Source organism: Mesoplodon densirostris, chromosome 1, assembly GCF_025265405.1.
Source record: "Mesoplodon densirostris isolate mMesDen1 chromosome 1, mMesDen1 primary haplotype, whole genome shotgun sequence".
Classification (NCBI taxonomy): Eukaryota; Metazoa; Chordata; class Mammalia; order Artiodactyla; family Ziphiidae; genus Mesoplodon; species Mesoplodon densirostris.
Genome location: NC_082661.1, coordinates 12,342,101 through 12,365,786, shown reverse-complemented (window position 1 = coordinate 12,365,786; position 23,686 = coordinate 12,342,101). Strand labels below are relative to the sequence as shown.

Here is a 23,686-nt window from a genome sequence, read left to right as displayed (position 1 = left end):
GCCCCAATCCCCACGACTCCCTGAAGCCTCACACAAAAAAACCTCACTCGTGCACATTATTACCGGCCCCTGTAGGCATTTAGCCACTAGCCTCTTAGAAATACACAGACATGAGCTTCGTAAACACACCCAATCCTCCAGCCTCCTTCCCCATGATCTCCTCCACCACCCCAACACCCAACCTCCAGTGGCAGAAAATCTGGCGGGCATTGGAGCTAAAGGCTACCTCCTGCAAAGAGCACACATCCACCTCCACCCAGGAGAACAGTCAGAAACTTTCTATGTGGGATGCCTGCCATCTACAAGGTGTTTCGTAAAGATATACTGAATAATTGACAATCCGTCTGATGCGCATTGTGCTTTTATCACCACACATCTGCTTTACGGTGTCCGTACAAAACACAGACGTCAAACTCTGGGGGAAGCAATCACACAACTTATTCATGAAAAAAGAAATCATACTCGATGAGAAACTCTCAATGACTTAAATCATTATTTTTACTTTAAACATTTGTCCATTTGAACAGCTCCATTTAAAAATAGATTAACAAGGCTTCCCTGGTGGCACAGTGGTTAAGGGACACGGGTTTGAGCCCTGGCCCGGGAAGATCCCACATGCCACGGAGCAACTAAGCCCGTGCACAACAACTACTGAGCCTGAGCTCTAGAGGAGGCAAGCCACAACTACTGAGCCCAAGTGCCACAACTACTGAAGCCCGTGCTCCTACAGCCCGTGCTCCACAACAAGAGAAGCCACCACAATGAGAAGCCCGCGCACCGCAACGAAGAGTGGCCCCCGCTCGCCGCAGCTAGAGAAAGCCCGCGCGCAGCAACGAAGACCCAACGCAACCAAAAATAAATAAATTTTAAAAAATAGATTAACACACTTTTTAAAAAAATTGTTAATATTTGATCAATACCACATAGGCTATTCTGAAGCTTAAATCTTCCCCAAAATCCAATATGGATCAGATTTCCCTAGGCAATTTCAAAATTTATTGGAAAGGCAAATGTAACTTTATAAGGAGAGAAGAAAATTACCAAGAATGTGATTATAGAGTAGAAGTACCTGCTTTTTATCTTGTGTTTTCTTAAAATCTTCACATGCTAGCCAAAATAAAACATTTTCTTCACTGAATTCCTTTTTTAAAAATTCCTATGGATGAAAAGAAGAAAAAATATCAAACAGTATTCTACTTAAAAAACAAATAATGCATTTCCCCTTCAAGAACTAAGTCAAAATTCAACAAATGAGGGTGTTCATTCACCCTGTAAAAGCTCCACCCTGAAAACAAAGTGCATGTTTAACGTTAAAGCTGGAATTTCATATGCATTTTAACTTAATGGGTTTGACACTGTGAAGAGTAAAAATGAAGTAGGAATCTACTCACAATTCTCAACTGAGAATAAATTACCAAAAAGTAAATTAAAGTGGAAGATATATTAGTTCCTTCCAGACAGTGTTTAAACAAAGTACATTCCTCCAAAATCAGGCTCATTTTTTTTAAACAAAAGAAAAGAAAACATACTAAGCATGTCTAAAAGTGCCACAATGAAAACTATTTCAAGCTGGAGGTGTGCTTTCTTTTGGCAGATGTTGGGGGCTTAGTGGCACAGCCAGCTATCCTGCTGTGCACGGAAAAGTTTTCTCCCCGAGATCTAGACGGTGCTCTAGATGGTGGCTCTATGTCCAGAAATGCCTGCTACCCGCTCCTTGGACTCTGCTACAGAGACCAACAGCACCAGGGCTTATCCTGGCCTGACCCAAGACTTAAAAGACAGAAGTCAGTAAGACTCAGGCAGATACAAGTCATTCTTGAAATTCACCTGTGCTTCTTCTGACACTTGGGGTTTCTGCAGGCCATTTCTAGGCAGTCCTGACATTTCCCCACCCACCTGCCCTCCTCTGAGTTCATCTTCACTTTGTCAGCTGATGTCCAGCCTCTTTCACTCTGTTGATATGTATCCTGAAAATCCCCAACATACAAGTGAACAAACCTTCACATCAGAGAGACCCAGACCACCCCTTCCCAGGTGTCACAGAGCTGGAAATTCTTTGTAGATTCTGCCAATGAGCACAGTACCTCTTCCTCATCACCCCACCCCCCCTCCCATCCAGCTATATAAAAACCAGAAAGAGGGACTTCCCTGCTGGCGCAGTGGATAGGACTCTGCGCTCCCAATGCAGGGGGCTCAGGTTCAATCCCTGGTCAGGGAAATAGATCCCACATGTATGCCACAACTAAGAGTTTGCATGTCACAACTAGGGAGCCCATGTGTTAAAACTAAGGAGCCCACCTGCCGCAACTAAGACCCAGTGCAACCAAATAAATAAATTTTTTTAAAAAACCCAGAAAACAGAAACAGTCTGTGCACGCCCCCCCGTGCTGGCCCATGACTACCCGGGAAAGCATTTCCATCTTGGTCATGACAGGTGAGAAGTTCTGCTTCTCAAGTTGGGCCAGACAGTGTTAAAACCTGGCCTGTGTTCCACCCACAGGCTTCTAAACTTCTTTGTATGTGCATCAAGCCTGGTGAACAACGAAAAAAGTCAAACCCTAAATCTTTTCACGCCTTCCGGGTCTTCAAGCAGATTCTCCAGAGAAGCCGCCCATTTGTCTGTGCTCTTGGGATTCTGGTGGCTGCTGCTGGAACTCCCATCACTGCCGTGGATGTCTGCAAAGCAAAGTTTAGATTGTGTATGTGGCCCAAAGATACTGTCATCTTATAACAGGCATTACGATCATCATCACCACCATTATGGCTAAGATGTAATAGTAAGTTATATTCCAGAATCTACTCTCTGCGCTTAACACAGTGAATTCATTCTAGTCCTGACAACAGCCTTATGAAGGGGCTGCTGCTATTCCCTCCATTTTACCGATGCGGAAAACTGTGGCTCCGAGTTAAGAAGGGACTTGTCATTTCCCAACACTCCCCATATATCCTTCCCCCACCCACGTGTCCACTGGCTGACCCACAGGCAGCCTTCAAGGCTTCCTCAAGCCCTCCTCCCAGGGACCTTGACTCAACAGCAACTCTTCCCCATTACATTCTGTGCACAGTCTTATAATTATCCTGCTGTGTTGTGACTGCACGACCGGCTCTCACCAGTCTGAAAGCTCCTCTGCATCTTGATCTTGTATCTCCAGCAGGTAGCTCATTGCCTGGCACATAAATTAAAGTGTGTACCAGGGCCGGGACTAGGGTGGGGAAAGGGAGGCACTGGCCAGAGGTACAAAATTTAAGGGGGTGCCCAAAAAACTCAGGCGTCAGGTAAATGAGGTTTTCATGCAATATTCTGAAAAATCAAAATTAATGCAAAAAATTCCATAATGAGCAAAATACCAAAAATTTAAATAAAGACAGGATCATTATAACTGATTTTTCCTTGTGCCTCTCAGGCTCCAATACGTCTCGGCGGGATGCTGTTACGAAGGGCATAGGCTAAAGGAATCAGTGACTTTGCACCTGTACGTCTGCTGTACTCTCTTACTCTTACCTCTAAAAAGAGCCTCTTGACTAAAGGAAAGGGGACGGGGACCTCCAACTAACACACTCTGGCTACTTGCCTAAAGGAGGAAGTAACAAGACAAACACACCTCATCTACAGAATTTGGCCCCTTCCTGGAGTCAAGGGAAAATCCATGGAATGTCACTTCGGATGGGCCCAGGTTCCAAAGCCAGTTTTGCCAATTCGAAGTATGTGAACATGGGCAAAACTCTGTGTAAGATGAAGATAATCCCCCTATCTCTTGGGGTTATCAGAAGGATTAAAGGAGGAAGCACCTCAGGCACCTAGATGCTCACAGTGTACCCTCAAAAAATATTAGTTCTTCTCTCTGCTTCCTTAAAATAATGATTTATCAAGTGAACGATTTTTATAGCTAATACTTCTTTTCTCCACTGCTTTCTTTTTTTTTCAAAGTAGAGACATGTCTCTCTAAAGAAAAGTTTGAATCTGGGAGAAAATAAACTTATTAAGAAATCAGCAAAACCAATCATTTTAAAAGGATAAATTTTAAAAGTCTTATGAATATTAATTGCTGCAAGTAGCTAGGCGGTCATATGGTTTCAAATGTTTTTGGAGGAAAGTTGTATCAGAATATGTTGAACATGGAAGTAACTCAGCTTCTGTCATCTATTGTATTCTACTGGAGGTCAACAAACATATTAATTTCTCAAGCAGCTGAGACTCGGTCTCCTAGCATCTGGGAAAACTACCTGGGTTCTATACATTGATTGGCTGATTTGGGCTATGCATTGGTGATGGAGCATTGCATCCAATGCATCCAATATGCATTGGTGATGGAGCACATAAGAGAGTTGTTTGGGAGAAATCCGTTCCTTTACTTGAGAGGCAAACTCACTCAAACATCACAAATGGACCTGACACTTCTCTAAAGTGAATCTTCAGTTCGTGGATATTAAATTAGTTCTCTGCTCTCTTTGCAAATGTTAAAATGGCAAGCTTCTGAACACTGCATTTCTTCCCAACGAAGTATAAATCAAATTAAAAGATCATTATCGTAAGAAATTTCTGCAACAGGGTTCATTCTGCCAAACGTTTCACAGATTTACTCCCTGTTCTCTACCCGAAGAATACAGTTTGACAGTTTACTCCACTCCCCTAGCAGATCTTCTCTTAAGTAAATAAATTAGAGACACAAGTTCGCTGTTCCGGAAAAGTCGTTAGGTAGCCAGAAATTTCTCGCCATTGCAGAACAACTGTTTTGGCTATAACTTTTCAACCTTGGCCTGTAGTGATTCCAAAACTCTTGACATTCTTTTCAATAATAAACCAAACCACATTTGGGTTTTCACGGCCTCACTGTCTTGCAAATAAATACTTGGTGGATTCCCATTTAGCCAATAGAGTGTTGTGGTTAACTAGGTCTTCTGGTTAACTGAGAGATAAGATAGCCATCCCCACCGTGAGACAATTGCTCCCTCACTCCCCTCTTTTATTTCATACTCTAGTCACTTTGCATATCAGGTTTCTGTGCTGGCTTTCGTGTGAACAAAAAGTTTTACAACTCAAAACCCACTCATCTGATCTAGTCTCCTTATTTAACAGACTGAGAAATAAAGGTCCAGAGGGTAAGGTGACCCAGCTAAGGAACTGCTGGATGGAACCAGTACTGGGACTTAAATATGTGGGCAATTGTCCCCACCCAGGACCACCTCTATGGAACCCCAGGGTGCCTCGGAACACAGGAGTTTGCAGATGGGTGGCCCTTCCTTTCAGTTCCCTCCTAGGCTACCATTTCCCTTCCGTCGATGTCATGAAATACATCTATGGCTGACACTGTTACAGAAGGCACAGAATTTTCAGGGCTGGCCCAGAAAGCATACCAAGACACAGAAAGTATCTCCATAGCCATGGTTATTAGTTTCGGCTTTGGTGTCATGGCTAAAGAGAAATTTCTTCTTGCCCTTCTGCTCACCTTCTGCCCTAGCAGTCCTTTTACTTCTACTCAAACTCTACTGCCATGTGTTTTCACTTTTCCAGAAATACTGACTTGAATTTTGCCAAGATGTCCTGACTGTCTTTTAATTTTGATTAAGGCCTTTGGCTATGCCTTTTTTTTTTTAATCCTTCTTGATTGGTATCAATATAGATAGATATCTCTAGTTAGAGCAACATTTGCAAACTCCATTCACTTAATGATGTCTCTTTTTTCCAAGTCATTATCCCCAGCCTCCAATGAGACTGGCAGAGGTCCACTCCATTTGGCAATGCCCTAAGAGACTGCCCCCTAACCTGAGGCATTTCCATTTCTCAGGATCCTTGTCAGTACAAGTAGACTTCCACTATTTTCCGATGCATGTAAGTAAGGGCTTCCTAAGACAACTTGGTTCACTTTAAATGTTACAATCAGTCCAATGATGTATAGGAGAAAGAAATAACCTTTCTTCACAGCAAGCAAGTTTACTTCTGAGCTTAAGAATAAAGCAAAAACAAGAGTTCCCAGCTTCCTAACTCCTTCCCAGGTCCTGGCACTCGGAAACACAAAGGTCCAACACTCTTCTTTCCTTTTTCATTGATAAAAGTTTCCATTTTAGATGGATTACACAAGGAGGTAGGTTGGGAATGCACAGCTGGAAAAAGAGTTAAACCTATCTTTCTAGCAGCTTTAAGATCACTCAAGCTAGTAAGGAGCAGTTGGTGATGATATTTGTTTGTTTCCATTTTGTCCAGCTCTGCTCATTTGTTGTTGTCATTTAGATCATCTGTAAAACATTTCTGCAATGAAAAAAATCATTTTTTTTACCTCCTGGGCCCTTCAAAGCATTTTAGATCTTCAGATTTTTGCAGGCACGATACTTACGTTTCAATATACTCATCTTCAGATGAATCTGTCATTGGCTAATAATAACCATTAACACTTACGAATTATTCACAATGTGCTGGGTACTATTCCAAGCTTTTTCCATGGGTTAAATCATTCTGTTCTCACAATGACCCTCAGATGTGGTTAGTATTATCCTCACTTCACAGATGAGGAAACAGAGGCACAGTAACTCACAAGGGGCACCCAGCTAGAAACGGGGAGTCACGGTCCAAGCCCAGGTAGTCCTGCCTCCAGAGCCCAGGCCATCTGCCACAATGGCCTGCCATTGTTAGTTTTGATATCTGCTGATCTTCACACTCACAGAAGCCAGAACATGACGGCCTTGACAAGAATGATAACACGTATGTGTGAGAAGACTGCAAAAACTAAGAGTCCAATTCCTTGCAGACAAAAACCCACCTACAACTGGGCCAGAATCATCCAACACATAAACACAACGGGCATACGCTTTCCATTTACGTTTACACTGTTCTGTGTGGTAAAAGCTGCTATTTCAATGCCGGCACAGCATCCAGGTACAGAGGGCTGAGGCTGACTGCTTGCAGCATATTGTGTGATGCATTATTTATAGACGCTATGATGTCATATCTAACAGAGACCTTCTCCAGACATTAATTCCTTGGAAATCCATACTCAAAAGGCATCTCTAACACTCATCAGAACAAATTCCTGCTATTAGTCTTCAGGAAGGTCTGGCTAATGATCCTGCATAGACAATTTCTCCAAGTCAAAGATTTTAGTAAACTCTCAATATCCAGCTTCCTCAACAGCAGAGTCAACTTACATCCTCAGAGGGTTTGTCAAAGGCACCCCCACAAACGCACAGCACATTAAAGAAAACAGACTAAACATTCAAGCCCAGGAAAAGGCAGAAATGTTAACCCTAAATTCTAATGTGGTTTGGTACCACACACACACACACCATACTCCTTTAAAATACTCAGGGAAAATACACACCCCACAAAACTGATTTAAAACCTCATATCACCTATATCACATCAAACATCACATTTTTTAAAAAAGTCATCCCACTTAGAAGCAGAGAAGCCGTTTTCACAACTAGTGATCCATGTAAGGCTCCAGAGAAACTGGGTCATGGAAACCCTCTATCTAAATATTACTTCAGTGTTTATCAGCTCTAGTATCTAGCTTCTGAGAATAATGACCCTTCAGGCATGCAATTCCCTTGGTAGGGAGGTTTGCATGAACTGTCATTAGCAGAAAATAAAAATAAAAACGTTTTGAAATAATCATACTGATAGCAAGCATCAAAGACCAGAGCAGGCCAACAGGCTGGAGAGGTCAGCTGGGCTCAGAAACGGCCTCATGGCAGTTTTCCCACGAGGTCTGAGGCCTCAGAAAAAGTCAAGTTGCTCCGGCGAGCCCTCCAGAGGCCCCCTGTGCACCTGCATCTGCACCACACACACCCCTACCTCTACCCTGCCCGCCAGCACCCAGCGATGGGTGAGCTGAGGGCATATCTGATAGCCAAAGGGGTGGGGACCCTTCCTTACGTTCCATGCTCTGGGGTCTGCCTGGGGAGGTCCCCGCAGCCCAAAACTCCGCTGCCTTCTCAGAGACACTCTGTGCAAGACAGACGGGGGCTGCGGGGCTCCTGAGCACCCTTTTGGATCCAGAGGAAAAACAAGCCTCAACATCCTCTTCTGAGTGGACTAAACAACAGGTGGCCCCCGGTTTCCACTTTCTACCAGAGGGAAGGAAATAAGAACCCCAGACTGTTATCTGTAGCTTCCCTAGAATCCTTACTTTCTAGGCAAAGGCCCAGAAAAAAAAAAAAAAACTACCCAGGAGCCCAATTCTGGAGGTGAAAGTGAAGACCCCGTCCGTATTTTTTCTCACTTTCCAGAAGCCCCCATGCTTCCTCTGGGACCTGACTTATGAGGAAATGTGCCCTTGCTCTCCCCTGGCCCCCACCTCAGGGCAAATAAGTAACTTTTTCCCTCTGGTGTCAGTCGGGTAGACTGTGTATTTCTTGAGAGTAAGAGCTGTGTCTTCCTCAGGGTCTGCAGTGCCGGGCACTCATGTATAGATTTATAGTGATAGCTGTTTTCTTATAGATTGTCAGGTTGAGAGGGGGACAAAGCAGAGAGGAGGATGACGGTTGCAAAAAGAGATGGCATTTACTGAACACTGACTACATCCCATCTCAACCTCACAGCCCTTGGAGGTTGCTTCCATCGGTGGCCCATTTTACAGATGAGGAAACTAAGGCACAATAAGGTTAAATCACTTGCTCCAAAGGGGAAAGCCAGGAAGTCGATGAGCTGGGACTCAACCCTAGGCTGTCTGGCTGCAGAGGCTGTTAAGGGAAGGGCAGGCAAAGATGCAAGAAATAAAAGGCGGGCCCTTTTTCTCAGGGAAATTAAAATTAATTGAGAAGATGAAGCCAGGCATTCCCAGATGGCATCTGGCTGCAATGCCACACACTGCCATGAAGTTTTCTTCACTGGTCCATGACAGAATGAGAATAAGCAGAAGGAAATATTTACCAAGTGAGCTGTGCTGATCGAGTGGGACAGTCGTGGGTTGTCTTTTTTAAGTAGATAATTACATTTATTTACAGGGTACAAAAGACAAGAGCTACACAAGGGAGCACAGTGGGACAGGTCTTCCTATCACCCCTGTCCTTCAGTGACCCAGAGCCTCTCCCCTAGAAGCAACAGCCTCTGGAAGATTCTTGTGTATCAGGACAAGTTCTTTACATGAGATTATATCTCTCCTACTATTTGGGGTGTTGAAACATCCTTCATTTGTGGGATGATAAAGACAGTTGGGGCTTCCCTGGTGGCGCAGTGGTTGAGAGTCCGCCTACCGGTGCAGGGGACACGGGTTCGTGCCCCGGTCCGGGAAGATCCCACATGAAGCGGAGCGGCTGGGCCCGTGAGCCATGGCCGCTGAGCCTGCGCGTCCGGAGCCTGTGCTCCGCAGCGGGAGAGGCCACAACAGTGAGAGGCCCACGGACTGCAAAAAAAAAAAAAAAAAAAAAAAAAAGACAGTTGATGATGGTATTGTTGGTTTTTAATGTCCCAACTGGAGAGAGAAAGAAAGAAAAGAAAGAAGGAAGGAAGTGGAGCAGAGAAGCAGGGAGGCAAGGAAGGAAAGAGAAAAGCCCACTGCTCCACACTCGCTCTCTAAATACACACGAGCAAGATGACACACTGGATACTGTGTGAGGTCACGCAGGCATTTCTGGGCTCGGTCAGAGATCTGAGTCCCCCGGTCTGTCCTTTCTGAAATGGGCGGCCTCTGCAGCTGTCCGGGGAGAGACAAGATGGGCAGGCTGCATTTCAGGTGCAGAGAGGGAGGCAGGAGGCCTGGAAGAGCGGGCCTCCTGGAGCTTTGGGAGAGGACACAGGACAGAGGTGGGAAGGTCCAGCCACCCAAGGGCGGGGCGGGCAGCGGGGGGAGTGGGCGAGAAGGCAAGCCAGATGAGGGGTCCCTGAGCCCACCACAGAGCGGGGGCAGCAGAGCCGACCCACAGGCACTCAGCAGGGCCCTCGAGAGATGGGAAACTACTGGGAAGGGAAACTGGTCCCCGGAAGTCTGCAAAGGACTGTTTGGCTCCAGTGTGCGCCTCCTGACAGCTCTTATCGAGGAGCTGCTTCTGTCGCCTGCCTGGGCCCCCGCTGCCACCCCCGGGGCTGCTGCCGTGGAGAGCTATCTGGGGGAAGCAGAAGAAACTGGTGAGCGTAAATTTAGTACAATTTAAACAGCAAGTTCCCAGAGCCCAGCGGCAGGGGGCCGAGGGGATTACTCAACCCCAGGGAGGGAAATGACTCAGTTCACCCAGAAAGCCCTAGGAAATGGCCCAGCCAGGCACCTGCCTGGTTTCCACAATTTCTAACAGTGAGTAAAGGAGACATCAGTTCAAATACAGTCTGTGAAGGCAAGTAAAGCACCCCGAGCGCCCGGCATCCACCAATCTGCGAGCTGCCCGTGGTGGTGTTCAGGTCGGCACACGTGTATAAACCACGCCCCTCGCTCAGCCCCGCCTCTCTGTGCCGGCTTCTTTCTCCCTGAATCTGAAGGCTCGGCCCAGTGATGTTCTGCAGGGAAAATTTCCCCCAGCAGCCAAGCCGGCCATTAAATTGTTATGTCAACTGTCATCTTTAAATAAAAACTTAAGCCCTGCCATAAATCTGAAACTGGTCCCAGAGGTTTAATGGGATAATGTATAACAGCCTCGGGGCGGGGGAGCGGGGAATTCCCCTGGCGGTTCAGCCCGTGCTCTGCTCGCAGGGGGCGGTGGAAGGCCGTGGCTCCGGCTTTGCTTTTCAAGCGAAGAGCATCCCATTTACCATCAACAGTGCAAGTCGCTGTGGGGGGCAGGGTGGGTGCACAGAATCCTTGGGGGGGTGCTCACACTTCCGTGGCATAAGAATCGACTGTCAAAGATGCAGCCAACTCTCCCTCCCACCTCGTGTCCGCAGGACTGAATCCGGGACGAGGAGGGGCGGGGTCTGGGGGGAGGCTGGAAAGCTGCATTTTGTCGAGCCCACCTCCACTCCCACCCCCTTGTGGTTCGTGAACACACTTTGAGAAAGCTCAGGAAGGAGAATATTTGCCCTTTGAATCGCACTTCAAAACTTGGAATTAAGCGTTGGCAGCACCAAACCTCAGTTTAAAGACGTTGTCTCCAATAAGATTTTGCAGAAAAGCAAGAAAGGCTTGGAGTAAAAGAGCTGGGAGGCAGGACTGCAGCCAGGCTCAAATCAGGGTCCAGCAGGGATGGATCCGGTTTTTGTGGGGCCAGAAACTTACACAATCTGGAAAGCCACTTTAAGAAAAATAATTCAAAATTACCAAAAAAAAAAAAAAAAAAAAATCAGTCCAGGGTCCCATGGATCACTTGGCTGGCTTCCCAGTGCCTTTGCCTCGGGGCCCACATTCCCCCTTTCTCACTGCTGGGTGGTGATGACCAAACTGGCGGGGGCTCATTTGTCCTTTCCCATCGGGGGTAGACATTAAACCTAAAAATCATAAAGAAATCGGGCTCTTGGATGTCAGGCATTTAATACCAATCCATGATTTTTAGCTACTGATCTTTCTATCAGTGACCTAACCACATTTCATCAGACTTAAAATGTGTTACCCTGAAAGAGGTACACTCCACTGGTGTCCCTAAAACTGCCCCCAGTCTTTCTGGGGTACAACCTGCCCACATGCAACAGCACCCCATGTCCCAAAATTCATCTGTTCTATTTGGAAGACTTCAACCCAAAAGCGAACTGTGCAGGGATGTTCAAAGCAGCTCTATTTATAATAGGAAAAGGCGGAAAAGATAACAGCTAACCATTATTACTCAGTAATGCCACGCACTGTACTAGGGACTTCATAGATATGCTTTCATGTATTTGATTCCACAGCTCTATGGAACCCACTTTACAGATGGGAAAATGGACACAGAGGTGTGCTGGTAAACCAGCTCTCCCAGGGAAAAACAAAAACAAAAAAACTTGATTTTTAGCATCTGCTGATTTCCACGGTGTAAATGGCCACTGGTAGCCAATTTCAAGCTACCTACGGTTTAGCAACCAGCTTCTAAATTTCCCAATAATTTAGCAATTGGCTCAAAGGTAAAGTAACTTGCCCAAGGTAGCTGAATGATAGAGTCATGGTGGGAACCAGAAGTTTAACTTCAGAGTCCAGGCTCTGACCACCACTCCATAGGCCTGTGAATATCTAACAATAAGGAATGGCTAAAATGAACGCTCACAGGGGAATCCTTTGACCCACAGGTAACACAGAAAGGTTTACATGACCACGAACACTAACTCTAATATAAGCAATTTATAACTCTATGAAGTCCTACTTTATTAGAGTTGTCCTAAATATTAAATGCAATAATTTGCAAAATTTGATGGATGAGAAACCAGCTTCGATTTAGTGTTTAAAGAAGGGTATTTTATTCTCATTTTGCAGATCCTTATCCCCACAGAGAGTCTCCACAGCTAGTAGTGGTGGAGGTGGGATTTGGACCCAGCCAACCTACTTTCAGACCATCCTCTTCACCAGTGTCCCTCATAAAATACATTAGGTGAAAAAAAGATACGGGCCAACACGTACAGCCTCGGTACTAGCAGAAGCGTCTCGGCGTGGGAGGCGGTAGAAAAGCCTCTGAACTCCAGAGTCAGGCCGAACTGGGTTTGAAAGATTCTCCATCACCTAAGTGTGACTTGGAACACGTTACCTAATAGCTCCTGGCTTCAGTTCCCTTCTCCGTAAAGTGGAGACAACAATGCCTATCTCAATGGGTTGCCCTAAAGGTGAAGAGAGAATTCACAAAACAGAGTGAACACAGACCCGGGCCCACAATTAGCGCTCAACGGGGCTTAGCTATTAGGAGCAAAAAGGGTAAGATGGTTGGAATCAAGGGCATGGTTTCATCTTCACCATGGGTTCTTTGTCCTATCAAATCGTTCCAAATTGTGGCTGGTCCAGAGTGACAGCCAAACTGTATCCTTTGTCGGCTCTTCCCTGGCGCTAACTGCAGATGCGCCCTTCACCTGGTATTTATTCACCCTCCTTCTCTGCCCCATAGTTCGGCTCCTCGGCGCCGAACAGAAGGCGTCCGGCAGCCAAGGCCTGGCAGCTCTGTTGGATGCCCGGGGTCCAGGCATGCCCTTCCTGGCGCCGCGTGGGCATCATTCGCACCAACGCCCACAGCGGAGGCAGAGGACTCCCGAAGGGAGGGAACTCGCGCGACGTTCTGCTTTCGGAATCTAGAGCCCATACTACCTCCAAAGTTTGGAGATGTTTTGGATCTCCTTTTTCTCCCAGACCATCACTAAAAAGAAAACTGCTGTTGTTCCTCCTTTCAGACAAACTTCCTCCCCAGCGCGCCTCTCCGGGCTCTGCGCTCCCGCCGCGGCTGGGACCACAGGGGCGCTGGACGGAGCAGGGAGAAGTGGCGCGTTCGGCCGGGGCTCCCCGCGGTGCGGCATCGCAGAGCCGCGCCCGAGCCTAGTAAGGATGCCCTGGGCGGGCAGCGCCTGCCCGGGCGGTTCATCGCAGCCCCTGCGGGCGCCCCAATCCCCAGCACGCGGGGTCCCGGGAGCTTACCTGACGGCGGCCGCTTCCTGCTCAGCCGACTCACGGCGCGGTTAAACATAGCCGCGGGCAACCCGGGGAGGAAGGAGGATCCGCTGGGCAGCGCGGCTGCTGAGCCGGAGGAAGGCGAGGAGGAGGAGCCCGCTCAGCACCGCCCCGGAGTGTGCGGCCCCCACCCTGACGCCCTCCTCCCGTCCAGACGCCGCGTGGCGCGCTCCGTGCGCCCTACCGGCCCGCCCAGGAGGGGGCCCTGCGGGCCCGCCCCGGGGTGCCTGGGCGGGCAGGGCGCACCCGGGTGACTCCCAAACGCCGGGACCCGGCCCAGATCCCAGGACGGAGCGCACTCTCTCGGAAGTAGTCCGCGCCGCCCGGGACTTAGGAAGCCTGCCCAGGCGGTTCGCGGGTCCCGGGGACCCTTCGCCGCCCGGCGGGGTTCTCCAGAGAAGCCGCCCGAGCCCCGCCCTACCCTGCCCCCAGCTCCAGCGTCCATCCCTGCCTCCCAACGTCTCCCTGCAGCCCTGGGAAACGGACGCGGCGCCTTCGGCGCACTGCGCTTCGTGGCTCAGCGCGCTTTTCCGGGCGGCCGGCGAGGGTCACCTCCTGGTCCAGAGACCGGGAAGCTGAGGCCTCGTGGTTCTGCAAAACCCAGGTGCGGCCCACGGCCTTCGCCTCCTTGCCCTCGGGTTCCAGGATCCCTGCGCGCCCGGGCTTGCCCGTCCCGCGACTCCGTGGGCGCTGGGCCTTCCCACGGCCGCGAAAGCCAGCAAGGGCGTCGCCAGGACCCGGGCCGCGGTGTCTGCGGGCGGAGCAAGCCGAGCCGGAGCCGGTGGGCGCCCTCTCCCGGGCCGCGCTGCGCGGGCGCCGAAATTTGGGCGCCTTCTGCCCTTGGTCTTGAGGCTCCAAGGGCGGACCTCGGGGGAATTCCGTAGGAACCCCTCAGGTTCCAGCGCGGAGCTATGCCTCTGCCCCGCACACCGGCTGGCCGGAGACACTAACTTTCGGGACACGTGGCGCACCTTTCGGCGGGGCCCTTGCGCTCAACGCTTGGAATCACTGGGGCCGCACTGCGCTCTACTTCTGATTTCTCCTCTCCCGCCGCCAGTCACCTGCTTAGGGCCGCCAGCTCCACTCGAATCTATTACCTCATTTCTTCTGCAAAACAGCCCAAGAGGGGGTATCATTAGCCCCATTTTCTTGAGGATTTGGTTTACGAGGAATTGTCCTTCTGGCGAGTCCTACTTTTTTCCTGTGTGTCTGGCTTTGTCTCTAAATTAGTCTTTATTTTTAGCTGTACTAATTGCTATTTTTCTAAACTGTTCCCCAGTCGTCGGTCCCCCCCTCCACCCATCCTTTCTCAGTATTTTCACTGGTTGGCATTTTCCTTTGTGTCTTCTATTCTGAGCTTCCCATTCCGCTAATTTTTCCTCCCTCCCTCTACCCACCCCTTCAGCCCCAATCCCACCCCCATCTCTGGCCTTCTACGGTTGTTTCTCATTTCTCTCCCTACCTTTCCTTCCCCTCTCAAAGTATTTTACTCAGAGTGTTTCTAAGCACCCTGCCCCTCTGCTGCGGGTTTTCAGCTGCAACTCGAGGAGGCAGGCTATTGTGACCAGGAGCAGAGTTAGAATCAAGCTGAAAAGCTTGGTTTTTAAAGCGTCTCCTGTTGCCGGCCTCCTACGACCCTGGGCTCCTGCCAGCTTCCTCTCCGTTATAACGGGATTGAACGTGATGCTTAAACTCCAGGCAGCATGTTCAGCCATTTTAAGAGTAGGACTTTCAAACTCTACAGAGTCCTGCATACAAATGAGGTAACAATAACCAGGGAATTTGTGCAGCACCTCCCCAGAAAGCGTCTCCAGAGACCAAATTACAAGTAATTCTAACGCAGGAAGTAGGGAGACTGGCACAATGGGTGAAAGTTAGGCACAGCTAAATGTTATGCCACTTTCCAGGTGCACCCCTGCTCTGTCCGGAAAAAAACCTGCTGTGGCCTAGGACATCCTTATGAATCTGTCCTAAGCTAAGACTGCGGCCAGCCTTAGCTGGAACAGCTTTCTGAAATGAAGGGAAAATAGAACAGCTTCAAATCACTTTTACTGTCCTGTTAGCATATCAGATAGTGAGTACAAAAATAAAGGCCCATGGTTTAATGTTCACAGTTTAAAATTTGTTTCGGTGCATGAAAAGACTGTCCTCATGAAATTTCTATAAATACCTGTTTCAAGTGTCTGAAGATCCAAAAGCCAGTTTTCAACATGTGCTGTGCAGACCATGTATAGAAGCATAGAGCCTCACAGTTCCTAAGGCTTGCCAAAAGAAAACACACACACACACATCCCTCCCACGTGATTCAAGTTCTGCCTGTGGTTTGCAATGGCTGAAGGTACTCTCCATCCAAACAGCATGGCTCAGGGGCTTCCCTTGTGGTCCAGTGGCTAAGACCCCGTGCTCCCAATGCAGGGGTCCCGGGTTTGATCCCTGGTCAGGGAACTAGATCCCACATGCCTAAACGAGGATCCCGCATGCCACAGCTAAGACCCGGCGCAGCCAAATAAATGATATAAAAAAGAAAAAATAGCATTGCTCACTTTCTGTAGCTCATCTCAAGCCTTTACAAACACTGGTAGCCAGTCTGAGCAAGAAGAGGACAAGTGGTTTGGCCCCTTCCTACCCCTGCTGGTCTTACCCCTGCTGGTCTCACCTTTGGTTGAATAACTTTCACTGGGGACTAGGATGTCTTCTGGCAAAGCAGAATTTCAGAGTGATCATTGACTCTAGAGTTTGACTTTTTTTTTTTTTTTTTTTTTTTTTTTGCGGTACGCGGGCCTCTCACTGTTGCGGCCTCTCCCGTTGTGGAGCACAGGCTCCGGACACACAGGCTCAGCAGCCATGGCTCACGGGCCCAGCCGCTCCGCGGCATGTGGGATCCTCCCGGACCGGGGCATGAACCCGTGTCCCCTGCATCGGCAGGCGGACTCAACCACTGCGCCACCAGGGAAGCCCGAGTTTGACATTTTTAATCCTCAAAAACTTAAAAAAAAAAACTGGTAAGCTGTGAATACATTTAAGTCTTTTACAATAAAATATATTTTAGTCTCTTATAAAGAATATGCTCAGCCATTTGAAGCAGATGAGATAGAGTAAACTAAGTAAATACATAAGTGCACAGCTTGAAGCCAAGAGACCTGGTTACCAATCCTGGCCATACAGCAGACCAGCTGTGTGTCTTCCCCCACCCCATCCCCCCACCCACCCCCCCACTCCCACCTCGCAGCTTGTGGGATCTTAGTTCCCTGACCAGGGATCGAACCTGCACCCTCAGCAGTGAAAGTGCAGAGTCTTAACCACTGGACTGCCAGGGATTCCCCAGCTGTGTGTCTTTAAACACAGCATCCTTGGATTGGACAAAGAAAGGATGCCACCCACCTTCTAAGGGTGTGCTGTTCACTAGCAATAAACAAGAAAGCACCTGGTATAGTGCCCAGTACATGTAGGCACACAAAAATGTACTGGAATCTGACTTACTCCCTCTACAATGCTGTTTTAATAAATAATAAACTTTAGCTTATATGTGGTGAAAAGTGGCATTTTAAAAAGGAATTATAGGAAGTTGGCAGGGTTAGAACAGCATGATGCAATTGACACACACAGTGAAGGCGGGAAAGTAAATTGTTAACAACCTCTCTGGAAGGCAAGAGAGGCAGATATGTTAAGATGATGTTTGGAAACATGCATAAGAGCCTTCACAATGTTTATACCAATCAGACCAGTGAATAATTCTACAAGTGGTCATTTATGCCAAAGAAAGAATAGAAACACAAAGATTTGTGTGCAAAGTTGAACATCATAACACTTCTTTTATCAGTGCTATTAATGGTAGCTATAAATGTCCATTAATAGAATGACTAAGTTACAGTATACTCCTATGATGGAATATTGAACAGTTGTAAGAACTGAATGAAGAGTATTTGGTGATGTAGGGCAGGGGTCTCCACCCCCCGGGCGGTGGATGGGTACCAGTCCGAGGCCTGTTAGGAGCCAGGCCACACAGCAAGAGGTGAGTGGCGGGTGAGCAAGTGAAGCTTCATCTACTGCTCCCCATCGCTAGCACTACCACCTGAACCAAACCCTCCTGCCCCCGCCCTCCCTCCCCCATCCATGGAAAAACTGTGGTCCACAAAACCGGTCCCTTGTGCCAAAAGGGTCGGGGACTGCTGATGTAGGGAACGTGCTTGTGAAGCTGTCATTGAAAAAAGCAGGATACAACTATAGAGAGTTTTTAGTAGGAGAGGAGAGGAAATATAGTATATTTATGGATAGAAAGCTTTATGGAAACGATTCCCAAATGTTACTAGCATTTACCTCTAGATGATGGGATAATGGGTGATTTTAATTTCCATTATTATATTTTCATGTTTTACAAAATTTCTGCAGTGAATATGCTTTTCAGTGGGGCGGGGGGGAGGGGATCAGTAGTTGGAAACATCAAAATCTCTACTAGGTTTAATCTACAAATATTTAAGCCCACGTCTTTACAACGTTCGTTAGTTGTGCTTTCTTTAATCTCCCGTGGAAGAAGCAAGCAGACATTGACTGCCTTTCCCACCTTTGATCTCCCTTGCTTTTCAAGTCACACATTCATGGCATATCACAGCTGGATGGATCCTTGGAGATCAGCATATTACACTGCAGATCAGGAAACTGAGGCCCAGATGGCTTTGGCTAGGAGTGATGCTAGGTTTCCTGAGTCATAGGAAAGTGGTCTTCCTGGCACAGCACACTCTATCTTGTACCATGCTGCATCCATGAAGATACACCTGAAAAAGGAAGACCTTTATGTATGTTTAGGATTCAAGTCGGGATTCCTGCTAAACAAAGGCAGGTTAATTATTTCAGTATGCCATCATACTTGTATTTCTCCAATCTCAAAGCAAAAAACCCAAAAAACCAAAAACAAAACAAAGCAGTTCTCTATTGCTCTATTTCACTGCAGCACTTCTCAACAAAGGGCCTCAAATGAGTTGTCTGTACTCATCATCTCCCATCCCTCTCCTCCACTCTCCTAAGCCCTCTCCAGTCTGCTTGCTTCTCCACCACCCCACTCAACTGCTCTTGCAAGATCACAGTGGCATCCCCCTTGGGAAATTTAAGTCAGTTCCATCTCTGTCTTACTTGAGCCACTGTCAGCATCGGACCCTGTTGATGCCTTCCTCTCTCGAACCACTTTCCTCCTTTGACTTCCAAGACACCACTCTCTCCTGGTGTTCCTTCCACCACGTTTGCTGTCCCCACCACCACCTCTCCTTCCACTTAAAGGTGAGCACTGCATGCTTAATTTTAGGATCTCTCGTCTTGCACACTTACTCCCTTGACCATCTCATCAAGTCTCATGGCTTCTAATACCATTAAAAAAAAATAGACTTTGGGGACTTCCCTGGCTGCCCAGTGGTTAAGACTCTGCGCTTCCACTGCAGGAGGCTCAGGTTAGATCCCTGATGGAGGAACTAAGATCCCGCAAGTCGCGCAACGCTGCTAAAAATATAAAAAATAAAAATAGACTTTGTTTTTTAGAATAATTTTGGTTCCACAGCAGAATTAAACAGAAAGTACACAGAGTTCCCATGCACCCCTCACTCCCCACCCCCAGTACAGCCTCCCGCACCATCAACCTACCCCACCAGGGTGGTACATTTGCGACAAGTGGCGAACATGTATTGACACATCATTTTCACCCAAGTACGTGTGAAATACCATTTTTAACTTTTTATTTTGGCCGCACCACTTGTCTTGTGGGATCTAAGTTCCCCGACCAGGGATCGAACCCGGGTCCTCAGCAGTGAAAGTGCTAAGTCCTAACCACTGGCCCACCAGGGAATTCCCTGGAATACCATTTTCAGACCACAGAACTCCCACCTTTCCATCTCCAGCCTGGACTTGCCTGTTTGACATCTCCTCTTGGATGCTGACTAAGACATCTCAAACTGAGTGTGTCCAAAACGGATCCGTCTCTTCCTGCCCACAAGTACCCACACTACCCGCAGCCTTCTCCTCTTCCCTGAAGACAGCTCCACTCTTGCAGTTGCTCAGACCAATTATCTCGGAGTCCCTTCTGATCATCCTTCTTCTCACACCTCACATCTAGTGCATCAAGTAACTCTGCAGGTTCCACCTTCAAAATAAATCCAGAAGCCCACGCTTGCACCATCTCCATCTCCACATCAGCCCCGTCCAAGTCACCATCCAGTGCCCTGGTTTACTACAGCATCCTCCTAACAGGTCACTCTGCTTCCAATTGCCATAGTCTATTCTAAACACAGCAACCAGAGTGAGCCTTTAGACACAAGGGAAGTCTCACCATGTCAACCCTCTGTTCAAAGCTGCAGTGGCTCCCCATGTGGCCCCAAGAGAAAGCCCAAGACCTTATAAAGACTGACAAGATCCCCCATGACCGGGACCTCTCTTCCCCTCTGACTTCCTTTCCCGTTCTCCCGCCTCACTCATCTGTTCCAGCGAAACCTCCCCCTATCCCTCAACCCCACCCCCCAACAATCCCACCTCATGACCTTTGCATTGGCTCTTCCCTCTGTCTAGAACACTCTGCCCTGGGTATGCATGGCGTGCGCTCTCAGTTTCTTCAGGTATTTAACCAAATGTCACCTCATCGGTGTTTAAAATGGCAATCCCACGCCTGTACTTCCACGCCCCGTTTTCCTCCACTCCTGCCATGTTTCTCTATAGCGCACACCACCTTCTAACGTACTGGAACTTACTTCCTATGTCTGTGTATTGTCTGTTTCTCTGTACAGTACCTACACTCACTCTACTCTCACTCTCCCTAGAATGTAAGCCCTGCTGTCCCAGCACCTAGAAGAGTGCTTGTCACATAGTGAGCACTCAACAAAAATGTGCTGATGAATCCAGAGGAGAAATACTTATCCCCTCTCTCCCAAAACTCCACTAAGATGACAGAAAAGACCTTACAAATACAGTATATATACATATATATATATATATATATTTTTTTTTTTTCTCCCAGCACCTAGAAGAGTGCTTGTCACATAGTGAGCACTCAACAAAAATGTGCTGATGAATCCAGAGGAGAAATACTTATCCCCTCTCTCCCAAAACTCCACTAAGATGACAGAAAAGACCTTACAAATACAGTATATATACATATATATATATATATTTTTTTTTTTTTTCTTTTTTTTTTTTGCAATACGCGGGCCTCTCACTGTTGTGGCCTCTCCCGTTGCGGAGCACAGGCTCCGGACGCGCAGGCTCAGCGGCCATGGCTCACGGGCCCAGCCGCTCCACGGCATGTGGGATCTTCCCGGACCGGGGCACGAACCCGTGTGCCCTGCATCGGCAGGCGGACTCTCAACCACTGTGCCACCAGGGAAGCCCAATACAGTATATTTTTATAATAAGGTACAAACCTGCCTGGACGAGGGTACTGGAAAGGAGGCAATAATGGAAGAGATATTTCTTCTTTTTTAAATTGAAGGATAGTTGATTTACAATATTATAAAATGTCAACCAATCTGAAAGCAGATGGAGCAGCAGAAACTGCTTTAACAAGATAAAGGAGCTACCACCAGATGCAGGCAGCTGGGCGCTGGTGAGGGGCCAGTGTACACTGCAGAGCCACACATGAGTTCTGGACCACAGGGCAGGCAAGGGCTGAAAACGGGTTTTGGATCAATCTCTGTATAAGGAGGCCTCAGCCTCCCTCCCACCTTAGCCCAGGAAACCAGAAATTGTTGTGGGAAATGTGGAGGCACAGAGGCTGTGGACTTAGGGACCACTGGCCAGGCTGAGGTGCAAATGAGACTCTGGGCTGTATGAGAGTTAAGTGAAGGTCTGCATCCTGAACTGGGAGGCCCCTTCCCCTCCCTGCATCCAGAAAGCCAGCAGCAAGTTGCTGATAAATAAAACAAAACACAATAGATATGAATGTTTGGGGATTCCCCAAAGTTATTACATCTAACTAATCATAAAGAAGTACACCGTCCACAAGCCTCTTTCACACACATACAGCTTCTGAGAGCTTTTGATGCCTCCCTCTCAAATATGAGGGGTATGCGAGGATCACAGACGTTTAAGGAATGCCTCTGACATGAGAGACCAGAACAAACAAGATGAGAATTCAGGGGAAAGACAATAGAGAGAGTAGAATAAATCTTTTTTTAAAAACTGTATTTACCTGAGAGAGAGTGAAGTTATTGCATCCATAAAACAAGAAACAGAGCTTGGAATATAAATATAAAAACAAAATATTTTTTAAAGGGGGTTGGAAGAAAAAGTCAAGGAAATCTCCTAAAAAGTAGAACAAATGAAGAAATGTATAATAGGAGAGAAAGAAAACTAGTAGAGAATCAGTCCAAGTAATAGGAGTTCTAGAAACACATTACAAGGAAAATAGTGGAGAGGAAATTAAAGATACAATTCAAGAAGATTGTCCAGACTAGAGAAAACTCATCTCCAAACTGAAAGAGCCCACAAAATGGGCACAATGACACACCTACAACAAAGTACACCAGCATGGAATTTCAAAACAGACAATTTCCAAAAAACTTACAAAAAGCATACTGCTGGTGGGAATATAAAATGGTATAACCACTTCAGAAAGCAGTTTGGAAGTTTCTTTAAAAGTCAAACATATACCGAGTGTATAATTCAGACATTCCACTTCTATGTATTTACCCAAGAAAAATAAAAGCATATATCTATACAAAGACTTGTACATGAATGTTCACAGCAGCTTTATTTGTAATATCCTCAAACCAGAAACAACCCAAATGTCCATCAACAGCTGAAGAGATGGACATTCTGTGGTATATACATACAACAGAATCAATATTAAAAAATAATGAATTATTGATACATTCAACAGCATGGATGAATCTCAAAACTATTATGCTCAGTAAAAAAGCCAAAAGGGGTACTTACTGTATGATTCCATTTATGTAAAATTCTAGAAAACGCAAACTAAACTATAGTGACAGGAAGTAGATCAGTGGTTGCTCGGGGATAATAGGGAGTGGAATGGGGTGGGGGGTCAGGTGGGAAGGATGGATTTCAAAGGGGCACAAGGAAAGTTTAGAGGTGATGGATATGTTCATTATCTTGATTGTGGTGATGGCTTCACAGGTGTATACGTTTGTCAGAACTTAAATCGCATACTTTATGTATGTGCATTTCATCGTATATCATGTATACGCCAATAAAGCTGTTTGTAAAATCACCTATGAGTTGAGAATGTAAAATGGTGTAGCCCCTTTGGAAATAGTTGGGCAGTTCCTCAAAAAGTTAAACATGAAATTACCGTATAACTCTGAAATTCCACTTCTGTGTATCTACCCAAGAGAAATGAAAACAAATGTCTACACTAAAACTTGTGTGTATGAATGTTCAAAGCAGCATTATTGATAATAGCCAAAAAGTGGAAACCCAAATGTCCATCAACTGATGAAGGGATAAACAGATGTGGTGTATCCATACAACAGAATATTATTAAACAATACAAAGGAATGAAGCCCTGATGTATGCTACACGCATGAACCTGAAAAATATTTCACTAGATGAAAGAACCATCACAGAATACCACATGTTGTATGATCCAATTTAGATAAAGTTCGAAATAAGCAAATCTGTAGAGACAGAAAGTAGATTAGTGGTTACCTAAGCCTGGAGGCAAAGAAGGAATGGGGGGCGGGTGACTGTTAATAGGTACAAGCTTTCTTTTGGGGATGATGAAAAAGTCCTAAAATTAGGTTATGGTGACGGTTGCACAGTTCTGTAAATATACTTAAAATCATGTAATTGTATGCTTTAAATAGGTGAACTCTATGGCAGCTGTCCCCAACATTTTTAGCACCAGGGACCGATTTCGTGGAAGACAATTTTTCCTCGGCGGGGAAGGGGGGGATGTGGTTCAGGCGGTAATGCGAGCGACGGGGAGCTGCAGAGGAAGCTTCACTCGCTCGACCCCCACTCACCTCCTGCTGTGCGGTTCGGTTCCTTACAGGCTGCGGACCAGTAGCGGTCCACGGCTCGGGGTTGGGGACCCTTGCTCTATGGTATATAAATTACATCTCAACAAAATTGTTAAAAATTTTTTTTAATTGCAAAGATCAAAACCAGCTCACATACAAAGGTTCAGAAGTCAAATTTTCATTGGACTTCTTGGAAAACTACTGGAGGATATGGTGCAACAATAAAAGAAAATGCAAAAAGAGGGGAAAACTCAGGCTCCT

At 46.9% G+C, this 23,686-nt stretch overlaps 1 protein-coding gene across 2 annotated transcripts in view; it reads right to left on the bottom strand.

Annotated features, from left to right (window-relative positions):
- Positions 1 to 14,198, bottom strand: part of RGS10 (regulator of G protein signaling 10) — a 37,966-nt gene extending 23,768 nt beyond the window's left edge. The window contains exons 1-4 of one of the 2 annotated variants that reach the window (XM_060098416.1): positions 14,025 to 14,198; positions 13,440 to 13,538; positions 2,558 to 2,676; positions 1,070 to 1,156 (exon numbers count right to left, since the gene is read on the bottom strand). In XM_060098416.1, coding sequence (XP_059954399.1) covers positions 1,070 to 1,156; positions 2,558 to 2,676; positions 13,440 to 13,488 — 255 coding nt within the window. In that variant the 5' untranslated portion in view covers positions 13,489 to 13,538; positions 14,025 to 14,198. The remainder of the gene's footprint in view (positions 1 to 1,069; positions 1,157 to 2,557; positions 2,677 to 13,439; positions 13,539 to 14,024) is intronic. The other variant, XM_060098425.1, reaches the window with a different exon arrangement.
- Between the last annotated feature and the right edge of the window lie 9,488 nt (positions 14,199 to 23,686).